This window comes from Lathyrus oleraceus, chromosome 1, assembly GCF_024323335.1.
Source record: "Lathyrus oleraceus cultivar Zhongwan6 chromosome 1, CAAS_Psat_ZW6_1.0, whole genome shotgun sequence".
In the NCBI taxonomy this organism is placed as follows: domain Eukaryota; kingdom Viridiplantae; phylum Streptophyta; class Magnoliopsida; order Fabales; family Fabaceae; genus Lathyrus; species Lathyrus oleraceus.
The window spans coordinates 392,575,400-392,600,697 of record NC_066579.1 but is presented as its reverse complement, the minus strand read 5'-3'; the positions used below and the strand labels follow the sequence as shown (position 1 = coordinate 392,600,697).

Sequence of the window (25,298 nt, the reverse complement as noted above, 5' to 3'; positions counted from 1 at the left end):
GAGTTGAAGAGACTGCCCCAGCATTATGGATCCAAGGACGACCCAGCAGGCAACTGTAGGAAAGACTGATATCCATCACGTAGAAGACAGTGTTGAAGGTTTGTGATCCAATCAGAAATGGCAATTCTACCTCTCCAAACACCGATCTCTTAGAACCATCGAATGCTCTCACAATAAGATCTGAAGGTTTCAAGACCAAACCCTCTACTTCTAACTTCGACAGGGCTCTCTTGGGTAGCACATTGAGAGAGGAGCCTGTATCCACCAGAACATGCGATAGCACGGTGTCTCTGCATTCCATCGAGATGTGCAGAGCCTTGTTATGATTGCGTCCGGCTGGTGTCAAGTCAGAATCGGTAAAACCCAACCCGTTGCCTATATGAACATTTGCAACGATCCCTTCTAGTTGGTTTACCGAGATCTCCTGAGGCATATATGCGGCATTAAGAACCTTCAGAAGTGCCTCCCTGTGCGCCTCCGAACACAACAGGAGTGAGAGAATGGATATCTTGGACGGAGTCTGAATCAACTGATCGACTACCTTGTAATCGCTTTTCTTTATGATTCTCAGAAGCTCGTCCACATCCTTTGCAAAAGTGGGCTCAGAACTTTCCTGGGGTGCAGAGGTACCCCCATTCACGACTTGCTTGCCTTTGGCTTTCACCGCAGCATCAACATTATCAGCTTGGGTAACCGGTGGTGAGAATAATCTACCACTCCTGGTGAATCGCCCGATTCCACCAACATTGTCCACTGCGGGACCTTCGACTTCAAGCTCAGGCTTCTGACCCTCTTCTACTTTCAGTGGCAGTTCCACCCTATGATCGTGGGTGTATACATTCCCCCCATAATGCCACGGAATGGCCCTTTCACTGGTGAAAGGCAGAGGACCAGGGGTTGTGATGGTCATAGTAGATCGTCGCACTGGTGGCACGGGTTGCGCTTCTGGCACACTGATCTGATTGGTTGGGTAGAAAATAGTGATAGTAGCAATATCACAGTCGTACTCAGAAATCTCATTCATTAAAATGCAAGCATCCGAAACATCGGAATCAAGTTCAATTACATCATTATGGATTAGAGAAACCGTAGGAACAACATCTGCGAATTCATCAGTAGCATCTTCAAACTCTTCTTCCTCAACCCCTTCCACAGACTCTTGGACAGACAAATCTTCAACCTGGAGGATACCTTTGTCGAGCAAGGCCTGGATACCCTGCTGTAACTTCAAACAACCTCCGCCCTGAGTAGCACAATCCAAACAACCCTTCCCACAACCGGGGAAGACATCGGCCTTCAGCAAGCATCCTTTGATATCCAACAATGGAGTCTTCAACTTCAATACATCCTTAATGGGCTTGGCTTTTCCCTCTATCATATTAACGTTCGCACCACCATGCTGGGGCATGGGATTGTTGACGACATTCGGAGCTGGTGCAAGGTCGATGGCCTTTGAATCTATGAGATCCTGAACTACGTGCTTAAAAGCTTTGCAGTTCTCAATATTGTGGCCAGGTGCCCCAGAGTGGAAGCTACACCTAGCGTTGGCGTCGTAACCCACCGGAAGTCTACCAACAGGAGGAGCCAGAGTGCGCAGTTGCACAAGCTGTAGTTGTTGAAGACTAGAAAGCATCTGAGCGTACGACATTGGAAGGGTGTCGAAACGTCGGTCCATCATCCTTTGCCTCTGTTGATAAGCGGGTCTGTTACCCGGTTGTTGCTGCTGTTGATACTGAGCTGGTTGACGTTGTGATTGTTGTTGTTGTAGTGGTGCTGCAGCTGGAATGGTCACAGCCGTAACATACGGTTGCTGATGATAATTCTGAAAGTTATTCCTCCGGTTATCCCTGTTCTGATAAGAAGATATGGCACTTGCATCCCCTTCTCTCCTCTTCTGTCCCTGAATGAACGGCTTCTTCACCCCTGATGAGGATCCACCTCCACTCTGGATCTTGTATGTCTTTAGGTAATTCTCCACCCTTTCTCCAGTAGAGACCACATCAGCAAAGTTGGAAGCATTGCAACCTACCAGACGCTCCAAGTAAGGTTCAGGCAGCGTATTCATGAACATGTTGGCCATTTCCTTTTCCAACATAGGAGGCTGAACACGGGAAGCTGTATCCCTCCAGCGTTGAGCGTATTCCCTGAAGCACTCATTGCTTTTAAGAGACAGATTCTGAAGTTGAGTTCTGTCCGGAGCCATGTCTGCATTATACTGGTACTGCTTCACGAAAGCCTCCGCCAAATCCCTCCAGCAACGGATGTGGGCTCTGTCCAGCCTCATATACCATTCCAAGGATTCCCCAGCCAGGCTGTCCTGGAAGAAGTACATAAGTAGCTTCTCGTCGTCAGAGTATGCAACCATTTTACGGAAATAGGCTTGCACGTGAGTTTTGGGGCAAGAGCTGCCATTGTATTTGTCAAATATCGGGACCTTGAATTTCGGTGGCACTCGCACACCTGGGACCAGCCCCAAGTCAGCAACATCTACGCCTAGACGATTATGTCCTTCCACTGCCTTCAACCTTTCTTCCAATCTTCTAAACATGGGGTCCAGGCCAAAGTCTTCCTGAAGCAAAGGGAACTGATCATCCTGACCATCCTGAATGGGTTGTTGATCTAGGTTGATACGCGGGATCGGGATAAGCCCTGGTCCATTGGGACCATTAGCCTCTCCAGCTGGAGGATCAGCCAACGTCTCCGGTTGAGTAATAGGGGGATCCCTCTGTACCAACAATCTAAGCTCCTGCTGTCCTTGAGCCACCCCTTGAACCAAATCCATGAATTGATTCATGCGAATCTTCATCTCGGCGAGCTCTGCCTGTAGGCTTTCCATTACCCTCTGTTGGTTCCTCCGGGTACCGTATCGGTGAATGCCTGAGTCAGCTATCCTGCTAGTGGGACACCAAACAAACTGAGAACACTGTGGCGGTACCTGTTATGCAAGACATGCGGATGACTATGCAAATGCAATGACATGTTTATCAATTCCAAAAGTATTCTACCCCCTTGATTCCAGTCTCACATTTGATAAACAGCGTAAGAAGAAAACCCCGACTAGAATCAAGAAGAAGATTTAAACCTCCTTGAAAAGGATAAACATGTGTTAAATGATATGAATGCAAATGGTGTGATGATGTGAATGTAATGCAATGGCATGCCAATCAGGATTGCTGTATCTGCTTGAACATCTGTCAGGTTGCACTGTCTGGAGAGAAATTAAGAGTACACCAAACAAAGGTCATGGGGTGGATCATGTTATCCTTAATATCAACCACCCATTTTGGTGGATTATGGTTTACACCTTATCAACACCCGAGTTTCATTGATATTAAGGATACCTGATCGGATTAACCATGAATCAAGGGTTTGTCGCAAGTCACGAGCATGGAGTTTAGGCTAAGAACCACCCAAAAGGAGTGTACTAAGGTTTAAACCTGCCAAACATGTTCTACAAAAAGGTTCCCATAGTCATAATCCCATCTTTCGGATATTATTAGAGGAACGACTACTCGTATTCCAACAATATTCTCAAGAGAGACTCTTATGAGTGTAGTATCGCGTAACAATCGTATCAAATCTTACATTTGAACGACTTTCGCACTACGTCCTACGAATAGGCCAAGATGGGTTAGGTAAACTAAGGTCCTTGGCTTCTTAGGTCTATATTGGAACAAGTAATGTCTAACCACAACTTACTTATGTGACATTATTGATCTCAACATGACCTCCACCAAGTGAATGGGCTTGCAAGTCAACTCGCTAAGGAATACTCCACACAAGTTGACAGGACTATGCCATTCTCCTATCTTAAGTGCACTCGAGTTCGGGTATAGAACTCATCTCACAAAGATCACCAAGCAGCCAGCCAACAGAAACAGATACAACAATGATATGTACACAATGTAATAAGGTAAAGCAGGTAAATAAATAACTGTACAAAAGCATGAACACCCAATAAACAAACAAACTACAAAAGCTAGGAGGGACTCGCTTAGGGAAGATGGACCAGCAAGAGGTCAACTTCTTAAAGTCCCCAGCAGAGTCGCCAGCTGTCGCAACCTGAAAAATACAGTGTGCGAAAAAAACAACCGGCGAAAGAGAATGACAGAAGAGTCGCCACCGTGCGTTATTCATCCCAAAGGAGGGAAAGGAAACGCTCGAAGTAAACCTGAAAAAGGAAAGGACAAGACGGGGTCTCGCAACCAAATCTTGGGTTCGGGAGTCGGTTATGCGAAGGGAAGGTATTAGCACCCCTACGCATCCGTAGTACTCTACGGGATCCACTTTTGTAGTTCTTGTCTAAAGGGTGTGGGTTTATCTTGTGCTGTTTGCCAAAAAAAAGGGTTAAATGAAAATGACTCGCGCGGATGTCGCATCCACTGCATACGTATCTCATCTGAATATGAGAATCAGAGTTTTCGTAGCTCGGCTGACCTATGAGTTGGGGGGATGTGTGCTCGCTAAGACATCGCGTCTTATGCCTACGTATCTCATCTGGAATGAGAATCAGAGCAAGCCGTAGTTCGGCTAACTACGGGGTTATGGATTGGGTTTTGGACGAACAACGTCACTACGCAATCTACCGGATGCTCGACCTTTGGAGACTTACTCGCCTGTAGTAGAAGGAGTAAACATGTTGCTTTGGGTTTTAGGGTTTGGGATGGTCGAGGGCAAAAAGGCAGTCCTTGACGAAGGAACCGCGCTACCTGCAGGGATATGAATACAAAACACAAAACATGTATCTCAAAGTAAAATGCCACCAAGGGGCTCAAACATTGCCTCCTATCGAGGTCTTCCAGCTAAGAAAGCGATAAAGTATGAGAAAGGGAAAAAATTACCACACGGATAAAGATCCGAAGCTATAGCAGTTAAAGGGGCAAGAAACCCTGAAATGTCTCCAGCTGGACCGTCAAAGGAAATCAGTCAACATGAATAATCAGAATAAAACTCCAGGGGGTATCCCACAAATAAAGTGGGAAACCACGCGAGTGTCTCTGCGAAAGCCATGTGAGCCCTCACAAAACTCGACAAAGGGTTAGAGCAGCATGATGAAATCAAGAGAAAACAATGCCATGGAAACACAAGACAGGTTAGAATAAACAAAATAGGGTAACCCAGAGTTGCCCCTAAATCAAAATGTAACCACATGAATAATTCCGTCAAAATTCACAAAAGGCTCACAAAAAAGGTATCAAATTCACCCATAATATCTCATACATTTAGAGCATTCAAATAAAAGGCATAAAGATGATGGATATAGGGCAAACCTGATTGGAGAGCTTGATTGAAATTGAGTTGCACCCGTGAGGTTTACAAGTTGAGTTCCTTTCAGGGTTTGGAGGTTGCTCTGAACTCTGTTGGCTTTTCTCTCACTATCTTTTCCTCAGGGTTTTGCTTCTCTTCCTTCTTTCTCCAGTGAATCTCTCAGTGTAACTCCAAGTGTGTTTTCCTCTACTGAAACTTCAGTATTTATAGACTGATTTTCATGGGTAATGGGCTCAAATGAGGGAGACCCAAGTCCAAAATAATTTGTTATATTTTATTTATTTATTTTATTTATTTATTTAATTAATTAATTAATTAATTAATTAATTAAATTATTATTATTATTATTTTTTTTTTTTTCGTTTTTTTTCGTTTTTTTTTTTCGTTTTTTTTTTTTTTTTTTCAGGAAAAATGAAGGGTAAATTTTGGGGTATTACATGTATCACCTTATATACGTATGGCTACGCGTATAGGCAGGTATGTTGTTCCTAGACGAATGGTCTTCTAGATTAGTTGCATTTAGTAAAACAACACCTTGGAGAAGTGCCTAAGTCTTCAAGATTCGTCTAGCTTGCTAAAGTTGTATAGAACTACAAAAGGGACACTTGATAGGGGTGATTCTCCACCATGTTGGTACAACATCTGGTCCTTGTGAAACAGGTGCTACATTGTTGCATTTTAAAAGAATCTTTTGAGAAGATTCATTTATGTTTTATTGTTATTGGTTTAGCAATATGATTATATGATTTATTGGACAGCTGTGAAGATCAAATCAGATTTAAACTATATTTAAATTTGAAATTATAACAAAGCAAATCATATATTGTTGTTGGAGATATTCAAGGAGAAAATTAAATATCTAACAGATTGTGCAAAGATTCTAAACGAAAATAACTGCAGATCTACAAAGAAAAAGCCCATTATTTTTTTCTATATAAGAAGCTTATCAGTCTCCAATTCTACTTGTTTTCTGACACTCATTCGGCACCTTTGTACGAAGTCGATAACACATTAGTCCACTTATTTTATTATTTTGTTTAGTAATTTAGATGTTTTGTATTATTGTTTCCATTTGTTGATTACATGTTTTATGCATCATCATACTCAATTTTATATCCCTTTGTGGTAGTTCTATTGGTTTCAGGTGTAACCAAGTGTACCAGAGGGATAGACAAACAAATAGGACGTTCCGGGCCCGTCAGAAGAAGAAAATTGGACAGTACAGTAGTCCTGACACGGCCATCCGTGTTTCCCCACACGGGCAGGCCGTGTCAAGAGAAGGAACTTGGAAGAGGAAAACAGGGAGCTGACACGGGTACCTGTGTCAGCTGACACGACCCGTGTCAGCCTCCCTGAAGGGGCGTGTCAAGGCTTTTTGCTCCAGAAGCCCAACACGGTCTGTCGTGTTGCCTGACACGACCAATGTTGGCTTGAACACTTGATTTTCCAATTTTGTGCTATTTTTGGCACGGCTTATCCCGGAGGGCATTTTGGACTTTTGCTAGATAAAAATTGTCATCGGGAACTATTTACAGGAGATTTGAATATGGAGAGAGAGACTTTTTACACGATAAAAAATTAGAGACGATCAAGATTGAAATAGTGGAAAACGAATATGAAATGAGATCCTTCAAGAGCGGGCGCGATTGAAGATCTACGGAATTCTGAACTTTTTGTAATGTCTCAATTTTATCTTGTATTTGATTTGAATAATATGGTAGGCTAAACCCCCCAATGTCAGGGGGTGTCCCTGAATTGATCATGTAATGACTCTGATGTTAGATTTTCCTTAATATATGTTATTTGTTATCAATTTCACTGTGTGATTTGCGTAATGCTTTCTTTATCAGAAAAATTAAGATTGTTGTATGGTTAACGATTAGCAGGATTGCAATTGTTAAGGTTTTTATACAGTGAAACCATAATAGATATCATTGAGGACTAGGGATACCCTATGCTTACCGGTTTATTCTTGTTAAATTAAATTGTTTGGTTTCATCATAATCACCTAAGGATTTAGAGGTTATATTGAATACCAAAGGTTTCCCTCTGAGGTCTTAGGGGGAAACAATCTTAAGATCCTATAATTGAAACAATTCTCATTATTAAGGAGATATACACTCAGGGGTCATTACAGGAGATTTTTACACATCACCCTTGGCATATCATTATAATCTGTGAAAATATTTATTTGTTTTATTTTTCCTTACAGTGAATTTTACAAAACCCAAACTATTACTTTTGTTCAATTGAGTGACTGTTTACTCATATATTGATGTGCAATCCTCAAGATCGGTCTTTGGGAAACATCCCTCTTATTACTACATCAGCAAAATAGTACACTTGCTAATTTTCCGATCAAGTTTTTGGCGCCGATGTCGGGGATTGCCAAATATAAGTTTAAAATTATCTCAATTAAAATTTTGTTGCTCTGCAACTAAAATTTATTTTCCGTTATTTTGAATATTTTATTTTGATTATATCAACTGATCTGTGTCTGATATTTGTATGCGAGGTAAGGCCTCAACTGATTTTCCCTTTGACACAGAAATCGAGAGAACCTTGCGGGCAAGAATCAGACAAGCTCGACTAGTCAGATTGGAATCAGACGAAGAACAACTTTCCATCCATTCAAGTTCAAATTCAGGTTCTGATAGAGAGATCGAAACTATGGATGATGTTCCACCACCACCAGAAAGACTGTTGGGACACTACAAAGGTGCAAATGCACAAACCGGAAGATTAACTATTGTCAACCAACCAGTAAATGTGGCTAATTTCCAGTTGCACCCGAGTACCATTTATCAGCTTGAAAGGAAGCATTTTACTGGAAAAGTGAATGAAGATGCAAACAAGCATTTACATAGGTTTCTGACCATGAGAAACACTCTGAAAATTGATGGTCACACTGAAGAAGCCAAGAAGTTGAGAATGTTCCCGTTTACCTTAACGGAAGAAGCTGAAGAATGGTTTTATTCTTTACCTTCCAGTAGCATCACATCTTGGGAAGAAATGGAAAAATCCTTCCTGAATGAGTATTTTCCAGCATCGGTGTTTCTGCGGAAGAGGTATGAAATTCTGAGTTTTAAGCAGAAGGATGGGGAAACTTTGGGAGACGCCTACAAGAGATTCAAAAGAGTCCTGGTAGCCTGCCTAACTCATAATATGGATGCAACTGAACAAATGCAGATGTTTGTGAATGGTCTTAAAATAAAGACCAAACAACTTATTGATACTGCAGCCGGTGGTTCTATAAATTTTTCAACAGCCACTGGTATCAAGAAGATCATTGAAGCTATTGCTACTAATGAGCACATGGAGTTGTACGATAGGTGTCAAAGCAAACCAGAAGGGGTTATAGATTTAAAGCTGGAAACTAATAAAATTTGTATTGAAGATACTATAGCTGCTGAAGCTGATAAGAAGCTGAAGGCGATGAATATAGGTACCTAACAGGTGGCGCAGGTCCAACCGGCTCCTACTGTCTGCTGTGAAATTTGTAGTGGTCCGCACCAAACTGTTTATTATTTTGCAACTCCTCAACAAGTGGAGGAAATTAAATTTTTGAAGCAGAATAGTCCTTATTCCAACACGTACAATCCAGATTGGAAGAATCATCCCAACTTCTCATGGAAAGACCAAAAAGGAACTGCTCCTCAACATGGTCGGTACCAAACTCAATATCAACAACAACAGAAGCAACGGGCCCCTAAGAAAGCTGATTAGGAAATTTCTATTGAAAGAATGGCAGCCCATAATGTTCAATTTCAAGAGGAAACACGGAACAATCAGAAAAACACCACAACATCAATAAAGAATCTTGAAATCCAAATGGGTCAAATCTCTTAGCAACTAGCTTCGAGTTCTCAAGCACAAGGTGCTCTACCTAGTGCAATCGTGACAAATCCTAGAGAGCATAATAATGTGAGCACGGTGACAACACGAAATGGTAAATCTGATTAAGTTGTCGAGGAAGTGGAAGAAGAGGAAAACCAATTGATAAAAGTGGACCTTGAGATCAAAAAAATGAAGTTGTTAGGGAAGAAGTGGTAGCACCGAAACCTGTTGTGAAAGAAACAGTCATCAAGCTCAAGCTGGTTGTTAAGCTTCCCTTCCCCACTAGAAACAAGAAAAAAGGACAACATGAGAAAAACTTTGAAAAATTCTTAGAGTTGTTCAAGAAGCTGAAAATTAACATTCCTTTGTTGGAGGCACTTGAACAAATGCCTACTTATGCCAAGTTCATGAAGGATATCATTTCGAAGAGGCGTACCACTGACACTAACCCGATTATTCTAACTGAAACGTGTAGTGCTATTTTGCAGGGTATGAAGATTCCGATAAAGAAGAAAGATCGAGGAGTTGTCACCATCCCATGTATTATCGAAGGTAGGTCGTTCAACAAAGCTCTTATTGATCTGGGAGCTAGTGTGAGTCTCATGCCATCCATTTACAGGAAGCTTGGTATAGGGGTTGTGCAAGATACCAGGATGACATTCCAATTCTCCGATCATTTGGTCAAGAAACCGTATGGCATTGTTGAAGATGTTTTGGTGAAGATTGATAAGTTTGTTTTCCTAGTGGATTTTGTAATTCTTGAAATGCCGGAAGATGAAGAGATCCCTCTCATTCTGGGGAGACCCTTTTTGGAAACAGGATGGTGCTTGATAAACAGAGAAGAAGGAACAATGACGTTGAAGGTTTATAATGAGGAATTGAAAATCGATGTTCGTAACACCATGAGGTACAAGGATGATATTTATACCATTCATACTATAGAGGTTCTGGATCAGGTGACGACATATGATAGTCCTTTGAATGCACCTCAATCACCTTTGGAAAGAGTGTTAAGTTTGTCCATTCTCGATTCTAATAAAGAAATGGACAATGGGGAATCTAAAGTGCTAGCCTTATTAGACGCACAACCCTCACGGAAAGGATCTCGACCACGCCGGTGGGAGGATTTACGCATACCTCAATCTAGTGAGGAGAATAAGGAACCAAAGAAGGGAACAAAGTTGAAACAAATGCCTGAAAATCTTAAATATGTCTTTCTAGAACCAGAAGGAAAATGTTATGCTATCATAAACTCAAGCCTTCAGAATATCCAAGAGGAAAAGCTCATCCAAGTCTTGAAAATGTACAAAAATGTTATTGGATGGGCAATTGAAGATTTGAAGGGTATTAGCCCTATTGTGTGCATGCATAAAATACTCATGGAAGACGACCACAAGCCGGTAGTCTAACCGCAAAGAAGACTCAATCTTACGATGAAGGAAGTAATTCAGAAAGAAGTGGTGAAATTGTTGGATGCATGTCTTATATATATCATTTCTGACAGTCCGTGGGTGAGCCCGGTGCATGTTGCCCCTAAGAAAGGGGGGACCACCGTAATAAGGATTGAAAAAAATGAGTTAATTCCCATGCGGACGATAACCGGGTGGCGCGTTTGCATTGACTATAGAAGGTTGAACACAACAACTAGGAAGGACCATTTCCCTTTGCCATTTATTGACCAGATGTTGGAGAGGTTAGTCGGGCATGATTACTACTGCTTTCTAGATGGATACTCTGGGTATAATCAGATTTTTGTAGCACCGAAAGACCAAGAAAAGACAACATTCACATGCCCGTATGGTGTTTTTGCTTACCGAAGAATGTCATTCGGGCTGTGTAATGCTCTAGCCACCTTCCAACGATGCATGACTTCCATTTTCGCTGACATGCTCGAAAAGCATATGGAAGTCTTCATGGATGACTTCTCGGTCTTTGGATCCTCATTTGATAATTGTTTAACTAATCTCTCTCTTGTTTTAGACAGGTGCCAGAAAACGAATTTAATTCTGAATTGGGAGAAATGTCACTTCATGGTGCGTGAGGGGATAGTGTTGGGTCACAAAATTTCCTACAAGGAAATTGAAGTTGACCAAGCAAAAGTGGAAGTGATATCTAAACTCCCACCCCCAGTTAATGAAAAGGGTATCAAGAGTTTCTTAGGAGACGCAGGTTTTTACCGCAGGTTCATAAGAGATTCCTCAAAAATTGCTAAATTGCTGACCACTCTATTGGTTAAAGATAAGGCGTTTTTGTTCAACAAAGAATGCACCATGGCCTTTGAGACATTGAAGAGCAAACTGATTTCAGCACCCATTGTTATTGCCCCTGATTGGTATCTTCAATTTGAGATCATGTGTGATGCTAGTGATATTTCTGTAGGGGCAGTCTTAGGACAGTGATGAGAGAAGTTATTACATGTCATTTACGATGCTAGTCATGTGTTGAACCCGATACAGATGAACTACACAACCATAGAAAAAGAGTTGTTGGCTGTGGTTTACGCTTTTTGAGAAGTTCAGACAATATTTTTAGGAACAAAGATTGTAATGTATACGGACCATGCCGCTTTGAAATATCTGTTTGCTAAGAAAGACTCTAAGCCGAGACTTCTCAGGTGGATCTTACTCCTCCAAGAATTTGATGTAGAGATCCGAGACAAAAGAAGGTGTGAAAAAACAGTGGCAGATCATCTAATCTGCATGTCACCTATTGAAGAAACAGAAGAAAAGAGACCAATAAAGGATGAGTTTGCTGATGAATACATCCTTGCTGTTATCGGTATCCCGTGGTTCGCAAACTATGTGAATTATTTGGTGGGGGTGTAATCCCCAACGATTTTGATTCTAACAAAAAGAAAAAGTTTGTTCATGATTGCAGGTTTTACTTGTGGGATGACCCATTTTTATACAAAAGAGGAGTGGATGGGCTGGTCAGAAGATGTGTCCCGGAGGAGGAGCAAAGGGATGTACTTAGAGCTTGTCATGATTCAGACTATGGAGGACATTTCAGTGGTGACTGAACAGCGACAAAGGTCTTCAATCAGGTCTATATTGGCCCACATTGTTCAAAGATGCCCAAGATATTGTCAAAGAAAGCAACAGATGTCATAGAATGGGGAATATTTCTAAGAGAAATCAAATGCCACAAAATGCTATGCTAGAGGTTGAATTGTTTGATGTATGGGGAATAGACTTCATGGGGCCATTTCCACCATCCTGTGGGGAAAATTACATCTTGGTAGCAGTTGAATATGTATCAAAGTGGATGGAAGTTGTAGCATTGCCCACCAATGACGCTAAAGTGGTGGTGACATTTCTGAAGAACAATATCTTTTCGAGATTCAGGGTGCCAAGAGCACTTATTAGTGATGAAGGAACTCACTTTTTGAACAAACTGATGGAGAATCTGCTAAAGAAGTATAATGTTAAACACAAGATCGCCACTCCGTATCACCCTCAAATGAGTAGCCAGGTCGAAGTATCCAACAGGAAGATAAAACAAATATTGGAAAAGATTGTTTGCACATCTAGGAAAGATTGGGCATTAAAATTAGAAGATGCACTATGGGCGTACATAACGGCTTTCAAAACGCCCATAGGTATGTCTCCGTATCAGTTGGTTTATGGTAAAGCTTGTCACTTTCCACTAGAGTTAGAGCACAAAGCATTTTGGGCATCCAAATTCTTGAATTATGATCTGGCTAAAGCAGGTGAGTCCCGAATCCTTCAGCTCCACGAGTTAGAGGAGTTTCAGAATCAAGCATATGAAAACGCCAAGCTATACAAAGAAAAGAAAAATAAATGGCACGATCATAAGTTGCAGAGAAAAGAGTTTGTCGAGGGACAGTTGGTGCTCTTGTTCAACTCCAGATTAAAGATTTTTCCAGGAAAGTTGAAATCCAAGTGGTCGGGTCCGTTTGTGGTTCACAAAGTGTTTCTCCATGGAGCTTCAAATTGAAAAATCCAAATAATGGGGATACCTTCAAGGTAAACGGACAAAGGTTGAAACACTACTATAAGGGATAGGAAAGCGTTTGATCGATAATGTTCGTCTCCAAGGATGAGGGAGACGACCGTCGAGTCATGCGACGTTAAACGCAGCGCTTCGTGGGAGGCAACCCACACGATTTTATTCTAACTATTTCTATGTTTGGTGTGTTTACAGGTTTATTCGTAGGTTCACAGTTACATCGCATAGTGCAGAAGAGAAGGGTTGAGTTAAACTCATATAAGATTGTCGGATACCAGAGAATAGGATAATAACCAAAAACAGTGGAAAATCTGTTTTTTTTTTTTTTTGAAAAACAGGGCCCTGACATGGGTTCCCGTGTCACCTGACACGGCCCGTGTCAGGTAAGCAAGGGAAAAGCAAAATTTTTACAATAGGTTGACACGGCCACCATGTCAGCTGACACGGACCGTGTCATCTCTACTGAAGGAGCCATCAAATTACAGTGGTATGACACGCCAACCCGTGTCAGACCCAACGACCATATTTTTCAAAATTTGTCTTATTGTGCTTTTGTGAACCCCACCCGGATTTTCCACTAGTTAAACACATCTTACCCTTAACCTACCCATAAAATCTGATTTTCTTTCACTCTCTCTCATTTTCACATCATCCCTCTCCTTCCTCACTTGTTCTTAACATTCCTCCATAACCACACCACCTTAAAGCTCCCGACTTTAGCACCTTACTCTATCCAAATTTCCGGCACCCTTCACAAAAGTTGCTATACTCGCCATCCTCTACAAGGCTACGGTAATCTTTTTTCCGTTTTCCATACTTTTTTTTGGTGATAAATTGTGTTGCAGGAATCAAAAATGTCACAGAATTTTTTTTCCAAAGGGAAGCAAACTGATGCGGAATCATCCCGTCCACGGAAACGGACAATTCGTCATCCGAATTCACATGATATCATCCTTGACAACCTAGAGCATGAACGGAGGTACACATCTCACGTCAAACAGAAAATCACCCCGACAAGGTACCTTTGCTCCGATACTTTATTTCAATTAGGTTTGTCTGAAGAATTGGATAGGATGTTCCATCTCCTCAGAATGCTTGAGTTTATGCATTGTGAAGCGCCAACCTATGAGCACATCACTTTAGAATTCTTAAGCACAATTGAGTTCAAGCTGAAAAAAGGTTGGACGAGTACAACGATGTACTTTGGAGGAACAATGTCTTTCAGGTTATACAATATCGACCACGAGTTGACAATGGAGCAGTTGAGTGAAATTATTCGTCTACCCCTTTATGATCCTGGAGCCGCACTAGACAAATTTGATGCTAAGACTTTCTGGTTGGCCATTACGGGACGATCAGACTATGTGGCTAAAGGGGTGAAGGCATCAGGCATTCAAAATCTCTATTTCAGGTATGCCCAGAAGGTGTTGGCTTTCACACTTTTTGGTAGGGGTGATAGCACAAGTGTAGCCACCCAGAGAGAACTATTCTTTTTGTTTGCCATGGAAATCCGGGTAGCTGTGAGCATTAAAGCATTTGCTGTGGATTGCCTGGTTAGTTTGGGGAGAGTAGCCCAATGGGGAATCTCCATAGGGGGCATCATCACTCAGATTGCCCACCATTTTGTAAGAACAAAACTGGTTCTATAATAAATTTCTAAGATTTTGATGATAACAAAGGATGAAACCAAAAATGGCACTCTAACGATATTTTTTTCTAAGTGTGCAGGACTCTGAACATTCACGTAGGACTCTGAACACTCAGGCAGGACTCTGAACACTCACGGAGGATTTTGACCATATATCAGATACAAACATGTCAGATATTATGTATAAGAAGATCAGACGTCGCTAAGCAAAGATTACGTCCAGGACGATCTGATTCTGATCAAAGAAAGACAACAAATTCAGAAGTTCCAAGACTACTGGCCTTAGACTCTGATAATTAAGAAGACTAGTACACTAAGAAGCTCTGATGAAGTCAGACGTAATCATCCTCTGAAGACTGACTCTAGTACATCAAGACTCTGATGAAGATCCACAAGTCAAGAAAGCATAATAGAAAGAAATCTCACTATGGAAAGGAAGTATTTTAAGAAAGAATTTAAGAGGCGGACAAAATGGTTATAGAAAGAAACAACAGAAGTAATGACATTAAATACTCATCAAAGACCAAGATTATGTCATCACTCCAACGGTCCTTCTCAACTACTATATAAAGGACAGATTTGTTCTCTAGATAGATACAACTGAGACGCACAGAAATATCATTCACATTCTCTCTCAATTTTCACGAGTTGCTGCTCTTACGTGAAAAACTCTTGCTATAATACTTGTCTGTGATACTTGCTTACTGTTAGAAGCACTTTACATTACAACTTTGTTTTGCTTAAATTACTTTTCTTCCTCAAGTGACTCTGCGCAGTTTGTATACTTGAGAGGGCTAAGAGATCATTCTCTTAGACAATTGGTTATGTAATCTTTCAAGATTAATGGATTAAGTCCTTTTTGAAGGAGAAATCACCTTGTCCAGGTGGACTGGAGTAGCTTTGATTTTCAAGCGAACCAGTATAAAATTCTGCGTGTTCTTATTTTAAAAAAAAGCTTTTATTTCCAAAACAATTCAACCCCCCCCCTTCTTGTTTTTATCACCTTCAGTTGGTATCAGAGCTTCGGCTCTATTATTGATTTTCTAATCAAACACCTAACAGTGTAGAGAGATCTAGAGTGAGAAACTATGGCCAACACCAATGAAAGAGATAGTTACAACGTTAAACCTCCAGTCTTTGATGGAGAGAAATTTGATTATTGGAAAGACAAATTGAGAGTTTCTTTCTGGGCTACGACGCTGATCTCTGGGGCATTGTCACAATTGGCTACACACCACCTGTGATAGATGTTGGAGTTGATATTCCCAGAAGCAAAATGTCAAATGATCAGAAACGTGAATTCAAGAACCATCACAAAGCCAGAACGATACTTCTCAATGCCATTTCCTATAATGAGTATGAAAAAATCACCAACAGGGAAACAACTAAAGAAATACTTGACTCCCTGAGGATAACTCACGAAGGAAATTCTCAAGTCAAAGAAACAAAGGCTCTGGCTCTAATCCAGAAATATGAAGCCTTCAAAATGGAGGACGATGAACCTGTAGAGGTAATGTTTTCTAGATTCCAAACTTTAATTGCAGGACTCAAAGTGCTAGATAAAGGATATACAACTGCGGATCATGTCAAAAAGATCATCAGAAGCTTGCCAAAGAAATGGAGACCTATGGTCACAACCTTAAAACTATCAAAGGATCTGAACAACATCAGCCTTGAAGAACTCATTAGTTCACTCAGAAGTCACGAGATAGAACTGGAGGAAGATGAGCCTCAAAAGAAGATCAAGTCTGTAGCACTAAAGTCCATATCAGAAAGATGCAAATCTGATAGAAACAAAGCCTTCCAGGCTGAAGAAGAAGACATTGATGACTCTGAAAAGGAAGACTCTGACGATGAAGAAGAATTATCCCTTTTAACCAGAAGAGTAAAACAACTCTAAAGAAAAAGGAATAATAACTTTAGAAAACCAAGACCCAAAGGAGATCGATCAGAATCAACTTCAAAAGGTAAATCTAACAAAGATATAACTTATTATGAATGTAAGGAAACAGGTCATTACAGAAACGAATGTCCCAAGCTGAAGAAAGAAAGCTCCAGAAGAAAAAACTTCAAGAAAAGTTCCTTCAGAACCAAAAAGGGACTGATGGCTACCTGGGATGACAGTGGATCTGACTCATCAGAATCAGACTCTGATGAACAGGCAAATGTGGCACTCATGGCTACCACCTCCAAGAATACATCAGATGGAGAATCTGAATCCGAAGAGGTATTTTCTGATTTTTCTCGCTCTGACCTCAAATCATGCCTGTCTGAAACTCTAAATTCATATCAGAAACTTAAACAAAAATTTAAAGCTATAAAAGAAGTTCTTGAAGAAACCCTCGAAGAATGTGGTAAACTTGACATAACAGTTTCAGATCTAAAAGATGAAAATCGAATTTTGACATTAGAAAGAGACTCCACAAATAAACAATGTTTAAAACTTGAAGAAGCGTTATCTCAAGCTCCACAAACTTCAAACACAGTAATTTATGAATATGAAAAATCTTTTCAAAACTTTCTGAAGAATGGGATAGAGAGAAGAAGAATGGCATCCATGATTTATGGGGTCAGTCAGAACAATAGAAGAGGAATTGGGTATGATCCTAGTGAAGATAAATCTTCTACTAATGACAAACCTAAATATTCGTTTTCTTATCACTATACACATACGCAAGCACAACACTTTGGTAATGCTAGAAAACCCAAAGTGTTAAGAAACTTTGGGAAAACTATTCACAAAGGACCCAAAAGACTCTGGGTACCAAAGGATAAGATTGTTTATGTTGCAGATATCTTATGTAGCAGAGTTAAGACACCAATCATTGTACATGGACTCTGGATGCTCGCGACACATGACGGGAAGAAAGTATATGTTCAAAAACCTGGAACTTAAAGATGTTGGCTTCGTAGGTTTCAGAGGAAATCAGAAAGGAAGGATCAGAGACTCCGAAACTATTGGTAATGGTACTCTTCCCTCTATATCTGATATTCTCTATGTAGAAGGATTAATGCATAATCTGTTATCAATAAGTCAATTAAGTGATAATGGCTATGACATAATCTTCAATCAAAAAACATGTAAAGCAATTAATCAGAACAATGGAACAGTCCTATTCACTGGCAAGAGGAAAAACAATATTTACAAAATAAATCTTTCAGACTAAAAAGAACAAAATGTAAAATGTTTAATGTCTGTTCATGAAGAGAAATGGGTATGGCATAGACGTTTGGGCCACATTAGCATGAGAAAACTATCTCAACTAAATAAACTCGAGTTAGTCAGAGGCCTACCTAAGCTGAAGTTTTCTTCAGATGCTCTATGTGAAGCATGTCAGAAAGGAAAATTTTCAAAATCATCTTTTAAAAAGAAAAATATTGTTTCTACCTCTAAGCCTCTGGAACTTCTCCACATTAATCTACTTGGTCCTGTTAAAACAGCATCAATCAATGGGAAGAAATATGGACTAGTTATTGTTGATGATTTTAGTCGCTGGACATGGGTAAAATTCTTAAAACACAAGAGTGAGTCTCACTCTGTATTCACTAGCTTCTGTTCCAAAGTGCAAAACGAATTTGACTCTAAAATCATCAGAGTCAGAAGTGATGATGGTGGAGAATTTGAAAATAAATTTTTTGAAGAACTATTTTATTCTAATGGAATATCCCATGATTTCTTCTGTCCTGGAACTCCACAACAAAATGGAGTCGTAGAAAGGAAGAATATGACACTCCAAGAGATGGCCAGAACCATGATCAATGAAACAAATATGGCTAAGCACTTTTGGGCTGAAGCAGTCAATACAGTGTGTTATATTCAGAATAGAATCTCCATAAGACCTATTCTGGAGAAGACTCCCTATGAACTGTGTAAAGGAAGAAAACCCAACATTTCTTATTTTCATCCTTTTGGATGCTCTTGCTTTATTCTGAATATCAAAGAACATTTGAACAAGTTTGATTCAAAAGCACAAAAAGGTATTATGTTAGGATACTCAGAACGCTCTAAAGGCTACAAAGTATACAATACAGAAACCAAAATTATGGAAGAATCAATTCATGTCAGATTTGATGATAAGCTTGACCCTGAAAAGTCAAAGCTAGTTGAGAAACTTGCAGATCTGGAGATTACTCTTGCAGGTTCTGACGAAAAGATCAAAGTACGAGAAGTATCTGATATACAAAGTTCAGAAGGAACTAAAGTCCCAGCGATCCAAAAGAAATCAAAAAATCGCCCCAACATCTCTGAAGATTTGATTTTGGGAAACAAGGATGAACCTATCTGAACTAGGTCAACATTCAAGGCACCTGAAGAAATTCCTCTGGGACTAGTATCTCTGAATGAGCCTACTTCCTATGATGAGGCACTTCAAGATGATGACTGGGTTCTAGCTATGCAAGAAGAGCTATATCAATTCTCAAAGAATGACGTCTGGGATCTTATTCCAAAGCCCAAAGGCACTCACATTATTGGAACCAGATGGGTGTTCAGAAACAAGCTAAATGAAAAAGGCGAAGTTGTCAGAAATAAAGCTCGACTGGTGGCACAAGGGTACAGTCAACAAGAAGGCATTGACTACAACGAAACCTTTTCACCAGTCTCCAGGTTAGAATCTATTCGCTTACTAGTTTCATTCGCTATAAATCATTCCATCAAACTATATCAAATGGATGTCAAGAGCGCATTTCTTAATGGTTACATATCAGAAGAAGTGTATGTCAATCAACCTCCAGGTTTTGAAAACTCAAATTGTCCAGAGCATGTCTTTAAACTTAAGAAATCTTTATATGGATTAAAACAAGCTCCTAGAGCTTGGTATGAAAGGCTAAGCAATTTTCTTCTGGAACATGACTTTATTAGAGGGAAAATTGACTCTACACTCTTCTGTAAAAACATTAATAATGACCTCATGATATGCCAGATATATGTTGATGACATTATTTTTGGTTCAGCTAAATCTTCTGTATGTCAAGAATTCTCTGAGTTAATGCAGGCAGAATTTGAAATGAGCTTAATGCAAGAACTAAAGTTATTTCTGGGAATTCAAATCAATCAAGACTCGGAAGTCACCTATGTTCATCAAAGTAAATACATAAAAGACATTATGAAGAAATTTGAAATGGAGGAATGCAAACCTGCTAAGACACCCATGCATCCAACTTGCATTCTGGAAAAAGAAGAAGTTAGTCAGAAGGTTTGTCAGAAGCTCTATCGTGGTATGATAGTCTCTCTTCTCTATCTGACTGCTACACGACCTGATATTCTGTTTAGTGTATGTCTCTGTGCTAGATTCCAATCAGATCCTAGAGAATCTCATTTAACAGCTTTTAGAAGAATACTCAGATATCTGAAAGGAACTCCTAACATGGGCCTGATGTATGAGAAAACATCAGAGTATAAACTTTCTGGTTACTGTAATGCAGATTACGCAGGGGACAAAATGGGACGTAAAAGTACATCTAGAAATTGTCAGCTCTTGGGAAAGAATCAGATATCCTGGGCTAGCAAAAGGCAATCAACCATAGCTTTGTCCACTGCAGAAGCAGAATATATTTCAGCATCACTATGCACTACTCAGATGCTCTGGATGAAGAATCAACTAGAGGATCTTCAAATCTTTGAGAGTAACATTCATATCTTTTGTGACAATACTGCTGCCATTTATTTAAGTAAGAATCTTATTTTGCACTCCAGAGCTAAGCACATAGAAATAAAACATCATTTTATTAGAGACTATGTTTAGAAAGGGGTAGTAACGTTGAAATTTATTGATACAGACCATCAATGGGCTGACATTTTTACCAAACCCCTTTCTGAATATAGATTCTCTTTCATCTTGAAAAATCTAAACATTCAAAATTGTCCTAAATAAAATGTGTCTCTGAGTGAGCAAAATAAGACTCTGAAGTAAACAGCGGGATTCTGTATCTGACTCTGATGCTACTACCTGTTAGAAGTCATCTGATTTAGAAATCTCCAGGAACCAACCCTTTGGTATTCCTGAAGAACAGATAAAGTAACACGTGGAACTTCATGCTTCTGACTTTGGAACTTCTAGACAGCTGTCTAGCAGTAATCAAGAAACAGTCTCTTGAGATCTCCTCGAGTAGTGTGCTGATTTTAGGATTAGACATCATTTATGAGCTGTAATCATTTTCCCCTCTAGCGTGCGTACTTGGTTTATGTGCTAAACTCCCACTTCTATGTCGTTTTGCATGCACCCTAATTTGGGTATATATATTCTTCACATTTCACAATTGCACATTTTTTACACTCACAAATACACCTAACCCTCTCTCTCAGTTCTCTCCTCTCTCAAAGGTCTTTCTGCAGTTTTTACTCAAGTTCTTCAACCTTCATCTCAAGTTCATCAACATTCTTCATGGATTCTCAACAACAGTCTGTATACAACTTCTCTCAACAGATGAACTCAACTGAGCAAGCTCCAAGTTCAAGTCATCAAAACCCTGCAATCACCGGAGTCGTTTCCACTCCCATCTACAAAGAACCCCACATTCTTGATCGTGAGCCTCATATTCATCTTGCAACACCGTTTGAGAAGCTGGAGGTGTTGTGTGAAACCTTGGTGGACTTTGACAACATGAAAAGAAATGGTGTCGACCTCACTGATGAACTGAAGAAGCAAGGTGGGAAAACTACTTTCAACACCTCTACGGCCCAGTATACACAAATCTGATAAAGGAGTTCTGGCGGTTCGCTGATTCTGATGATCACTACATTGTCTCCTATGTTCTGGGAGTCAAGATAGTAATCACAGAGAAATCAATTGCTGCTATTCTGAACATGAAGAAGACTGGAGGAAGACGCATATACAACATCAATCCTAGGGAAAAGTATCTGCCCCATGAGATAAACCCTACGATATTTCAACAGAATGCTGAAGGCAAGCATTCCAAGAACAAGGAACTGCATCAGAACCTCCGAGTATGGCTGAAGATCATCTTAGGAACCATCCACCTCCGCCCAACCTTTAACTCATCAAATTACATCAACACAGACCAGAAATGCATCCTTTACTGCATTCACAAGGGTCTGAAGCTCTGCCTGCCTGCACTTCTATTCAAATATCTCAGAGACTCCGTGAAAGACACCAGAAACAACATGAAGACAAGAAACTACATTCCTCTAGGGAGACGTATATCTGATGTGCTGATTGAAAGTGGCCTCGTGGACCATCTAATACAGCTTAGACTTATGGAAGGTGTGATGATAGATACTGGAAGACCTCTGAACGCTTGCAATCTGAAGAGTATGGGAATCATCAATCAAGTGAGGGTCAAACCAACATTGGACACCTCCTGGGAAGCACTTAAAGATCAGCGGGAGATTCCAAATGGACTCTATCTTTTCTCCAAGATCGACCCTCAAGAGGTAGTCACATACTATCTAGAAGATCTGCACAAACAAGGAGTGGACATCTCAGATTTCTCATTAGACTGGCTGCCCTATTTTCCTCCAGACTTCCAGAAGAGGACACGAGAACCATCTGAGAAGACCAAGCAGGCAAAGAAAGCGAAGTTGGGAGAACCATCTGGATCAAGACCTCTAGTGCCTCTGGTTGGATCACTTGGTAAGTCTGTATCTCTCCCTCCCTCTGTAAAAATTAAGCATGTTGCTTCCTTACTTCCTCAACCTTCGCCCATATATACAACCTCTGATACTCCTCCCTCAATCTCTAGACCCTCTAACCTACCATCCCAAAAATTCAACCTTGGCACCACAATCTACCTGTTTCAGAAGCAGAAATGCTGAATGAAACTACTTCACCATCTTCATCACCATCTCCACAATCCCCACCCTACTACAACCTCTCATCTGACACTGAACCCTCTGATCCTCACTCCCCAACTTTGGCTCAGATCCAAAACCGTGCTCTGGCCCCTCAGCAGCCAACAAACTCTAACCCTGAACTTGAAGTTACCTCTCCACCACCAGAAAACCCAAACATAACCACCTCTGAACCCCCACCATCAGAACCAATCCACTCTGAATCACAATCATCCCAACCACTACACTCTGAAATGCCCCAACCTACTACCTCCGATGAACCAACACCTCCCACACTTAACCTAAGCCCCCCCACCTCTCCCTCCCAAGCCTCTGAACCAGAAACCACCCTTTTGACCCTAGAGGAAGCAATTATGGTTTTTGCAGAGTCTTTAGTTGACAAGGTCAAGTCTCTAACCATCAACTCTGACATCAGTGATGATCCCTCCGCTGTAAGGACTCAATGGAACAGAGTGATAAGTTGGATGACCTCTGAAGCCTTCAAGCTGAAAGGCCTATCTGAACAAGTCCGCAACGACTTCATCAGAGACGCTGAGATCAGACTCCAAGAGTGTCTAGCCAGAGAAGTTGAGGAGCAGGAAAGACAGGAAGCTGAAGAGAAAGTAAGACAAGAAGAACTTTAGAGAGTCAGAGAAACTGAAGCCAAAGCTCTTGCTGATGCTGCTGCTGCTGAAGCTGAGGCAAAAGCCAAAGCTGACGCTGAAGAAGCAGCTCACCTTGCTGAAGATTCTGCTGCCAAAGCCAGAAGTGATACATTGACTCAAGGGGAGTCCTCCAACGCTGGATTCGTCCCTATGGTCCTAAAGACCCTTGAAGAGCTGCAAAAAGAACAACAGGTAGTTCGAGCCAGACTGGACCAACAGGATTTTGTCAATGTCAACATTCGGAACATGCTATCCCAACTGCTCCAGAGGATGCCTCCACCTCTAAACCCTTAGGCACCTAGGATATTTTGTACTTGTTACTTTCTGATTTGCTTGTTGCTTACTCTGCTTTGCTTGTTGGTTTTTGTTTCCATATCTGCCTTCTGCGTTTCTGGCTTATGTAAATGCTTATCTGTTTATATCAATTTTTTGCTCAAGTCTTTTTTATTCTGATAAAAAGGGGAAGAACTAAAAAACAGCTCTGATGAAAACATATTTAATTCCTTTCAAACTCTGCAAACATTGTCTCTAAATATGACTTAAGATATGCAGGAAAGTAGCTAACAACACCAAACCGAGGAAGGTCCGGTAAGAACTTCTGAACCATCTAAGATCTAACTCAGGGGGAGCTCACTAAAAACTGATCTAAGAATTTTTCTGAAAATGTTTCATCTTTAACTTAAACTGTTTTGTCATCATCAAAAAGGGGGAGATTGTAAGAACAAAATTGGTTCTACAATAAATTTCTAAGATTTTGATGATAACAAAGGATGAAACCAAAAATGGTACTCTAACGAGATTTTTTCTAAGTGTGCAGGACTCTGAACATTCACGCAAGACTCTGAACACTCAGGCAGGACTCTGAACACTCACGGAGGATTCTGACCATATATCAGATACAAACATGTCAGATATTATGTATAAGATGATCAGACGTTGCTAAGCAAGGAATACGTCTAGGACGATCTGATTCTGATCAAAGAAAGACAGCAAATTCAGAAGCTCCAAGACTACTGGCCTTAGACTCTGATAATTAAGAAGACTAGTACACTAAGAAGCTCTGATGAAGTCAGACGTAATCATCCTCTAAAGACTGACTCTGTTACATCAAGACTCTGATGAAGATCCACAAGTCAAGAAAGCATAACGGAAAGAAATCTCACTATGGAAAGGAAGTATTTTAAGAAAGAATTTAAGAGGCGGACAAAATGGTTATAGAAAGAAACAACAGAAGTAATGACATTAAATACTCATCAAAGACCAAGATTCTGTCATCACTCCAACGGTCCTTCTTAACTACTATATAAAGGACAGATTTGTTCTCTAGATAGATGCAACTGAGACGCATAGAAATATCATTCACATTCTCTCTCAATTTTCACAAGTTGCTGCTCTTACATGAAAAACTCTTGCTCCAATACTTGTCTGTGATACTTGCTTACTGTTAGAAGCACTTTACATTACAACTTTGTTTTGCTTGAATTATTTTTCTTCCTCAAGTGACTCTGCGCAATCTGTATACTTGAGAGGGCTAAGAGATCATTCTCTTAGACGATTGGTTGTATAATCTTTCAAGATTAATGGATTAAGTCCTTTTTGAAGGCGAAATCACCTTGGCCAGGTGGACTAGAGTAGCTTTGATTTTCAAGCGAACCAGTATAAAATTCTGTGTGTTCTTATTTTTAAAAAAAAAAAAGCTTTTATTTCCAAAACAATTCAACCCCCCCCCCCCCTTCTTGTTTTTCTCACCTTCACATTTCGGATATGACCCTGCTGCACTTAATGAGACACCGGTGGCAGGTAAGCACAAACTGAACATGAACGCATTGGTCCAGAAAGGTATGATTTCACAAGTTTCTGATTATTATGCCTTAATAAGTTCGAGTCAGTTTATTATGGCTCTTCCTGACCCTGCACGAATTAGCATTTCCAACACGACCAATTGGCTATATGAGAGTGTCATCCAAGATGATATGGACGAGCACAATGCTGACACATTTGCTGCAGGTGACCCACCGGAGGAAGAAGTACATGAAGAGATGCAAGATCAGGAGCAATTTGCTGCTCCACTAGAGGACTCCATGCACCCAGGTGTCGGTTCGTCATATGTGACACCGGACTA

At 40.5% G+C, this 25,298-nt stretch overlaps 1 protein-coding gene across 1 annotated transcript; it reads left to right on the top strand.

The window, feature by feature from the left end:
* The first annotated feature begins 9,512 nt into the window (after window positions 1-9,512).
* Window positions 9,513-11,504, top strand: LOC127109949 (uncharacterized). Its single transcript, XM_051046072.1, has 2 exons — window positions 9,513-10,449; window positions 11,086-11,504. Exons 1-2 carry the CDS (start codon window positions 9,513-9,515, stop codon window positions 11,502-11,504), a joined length of 1,356 nt encoding a protein of 451 aa, XP_050902029.1.
* The last annotated feature ends 13,794 nt before the right edge of the window (window positions 11,505-25,298 follow it).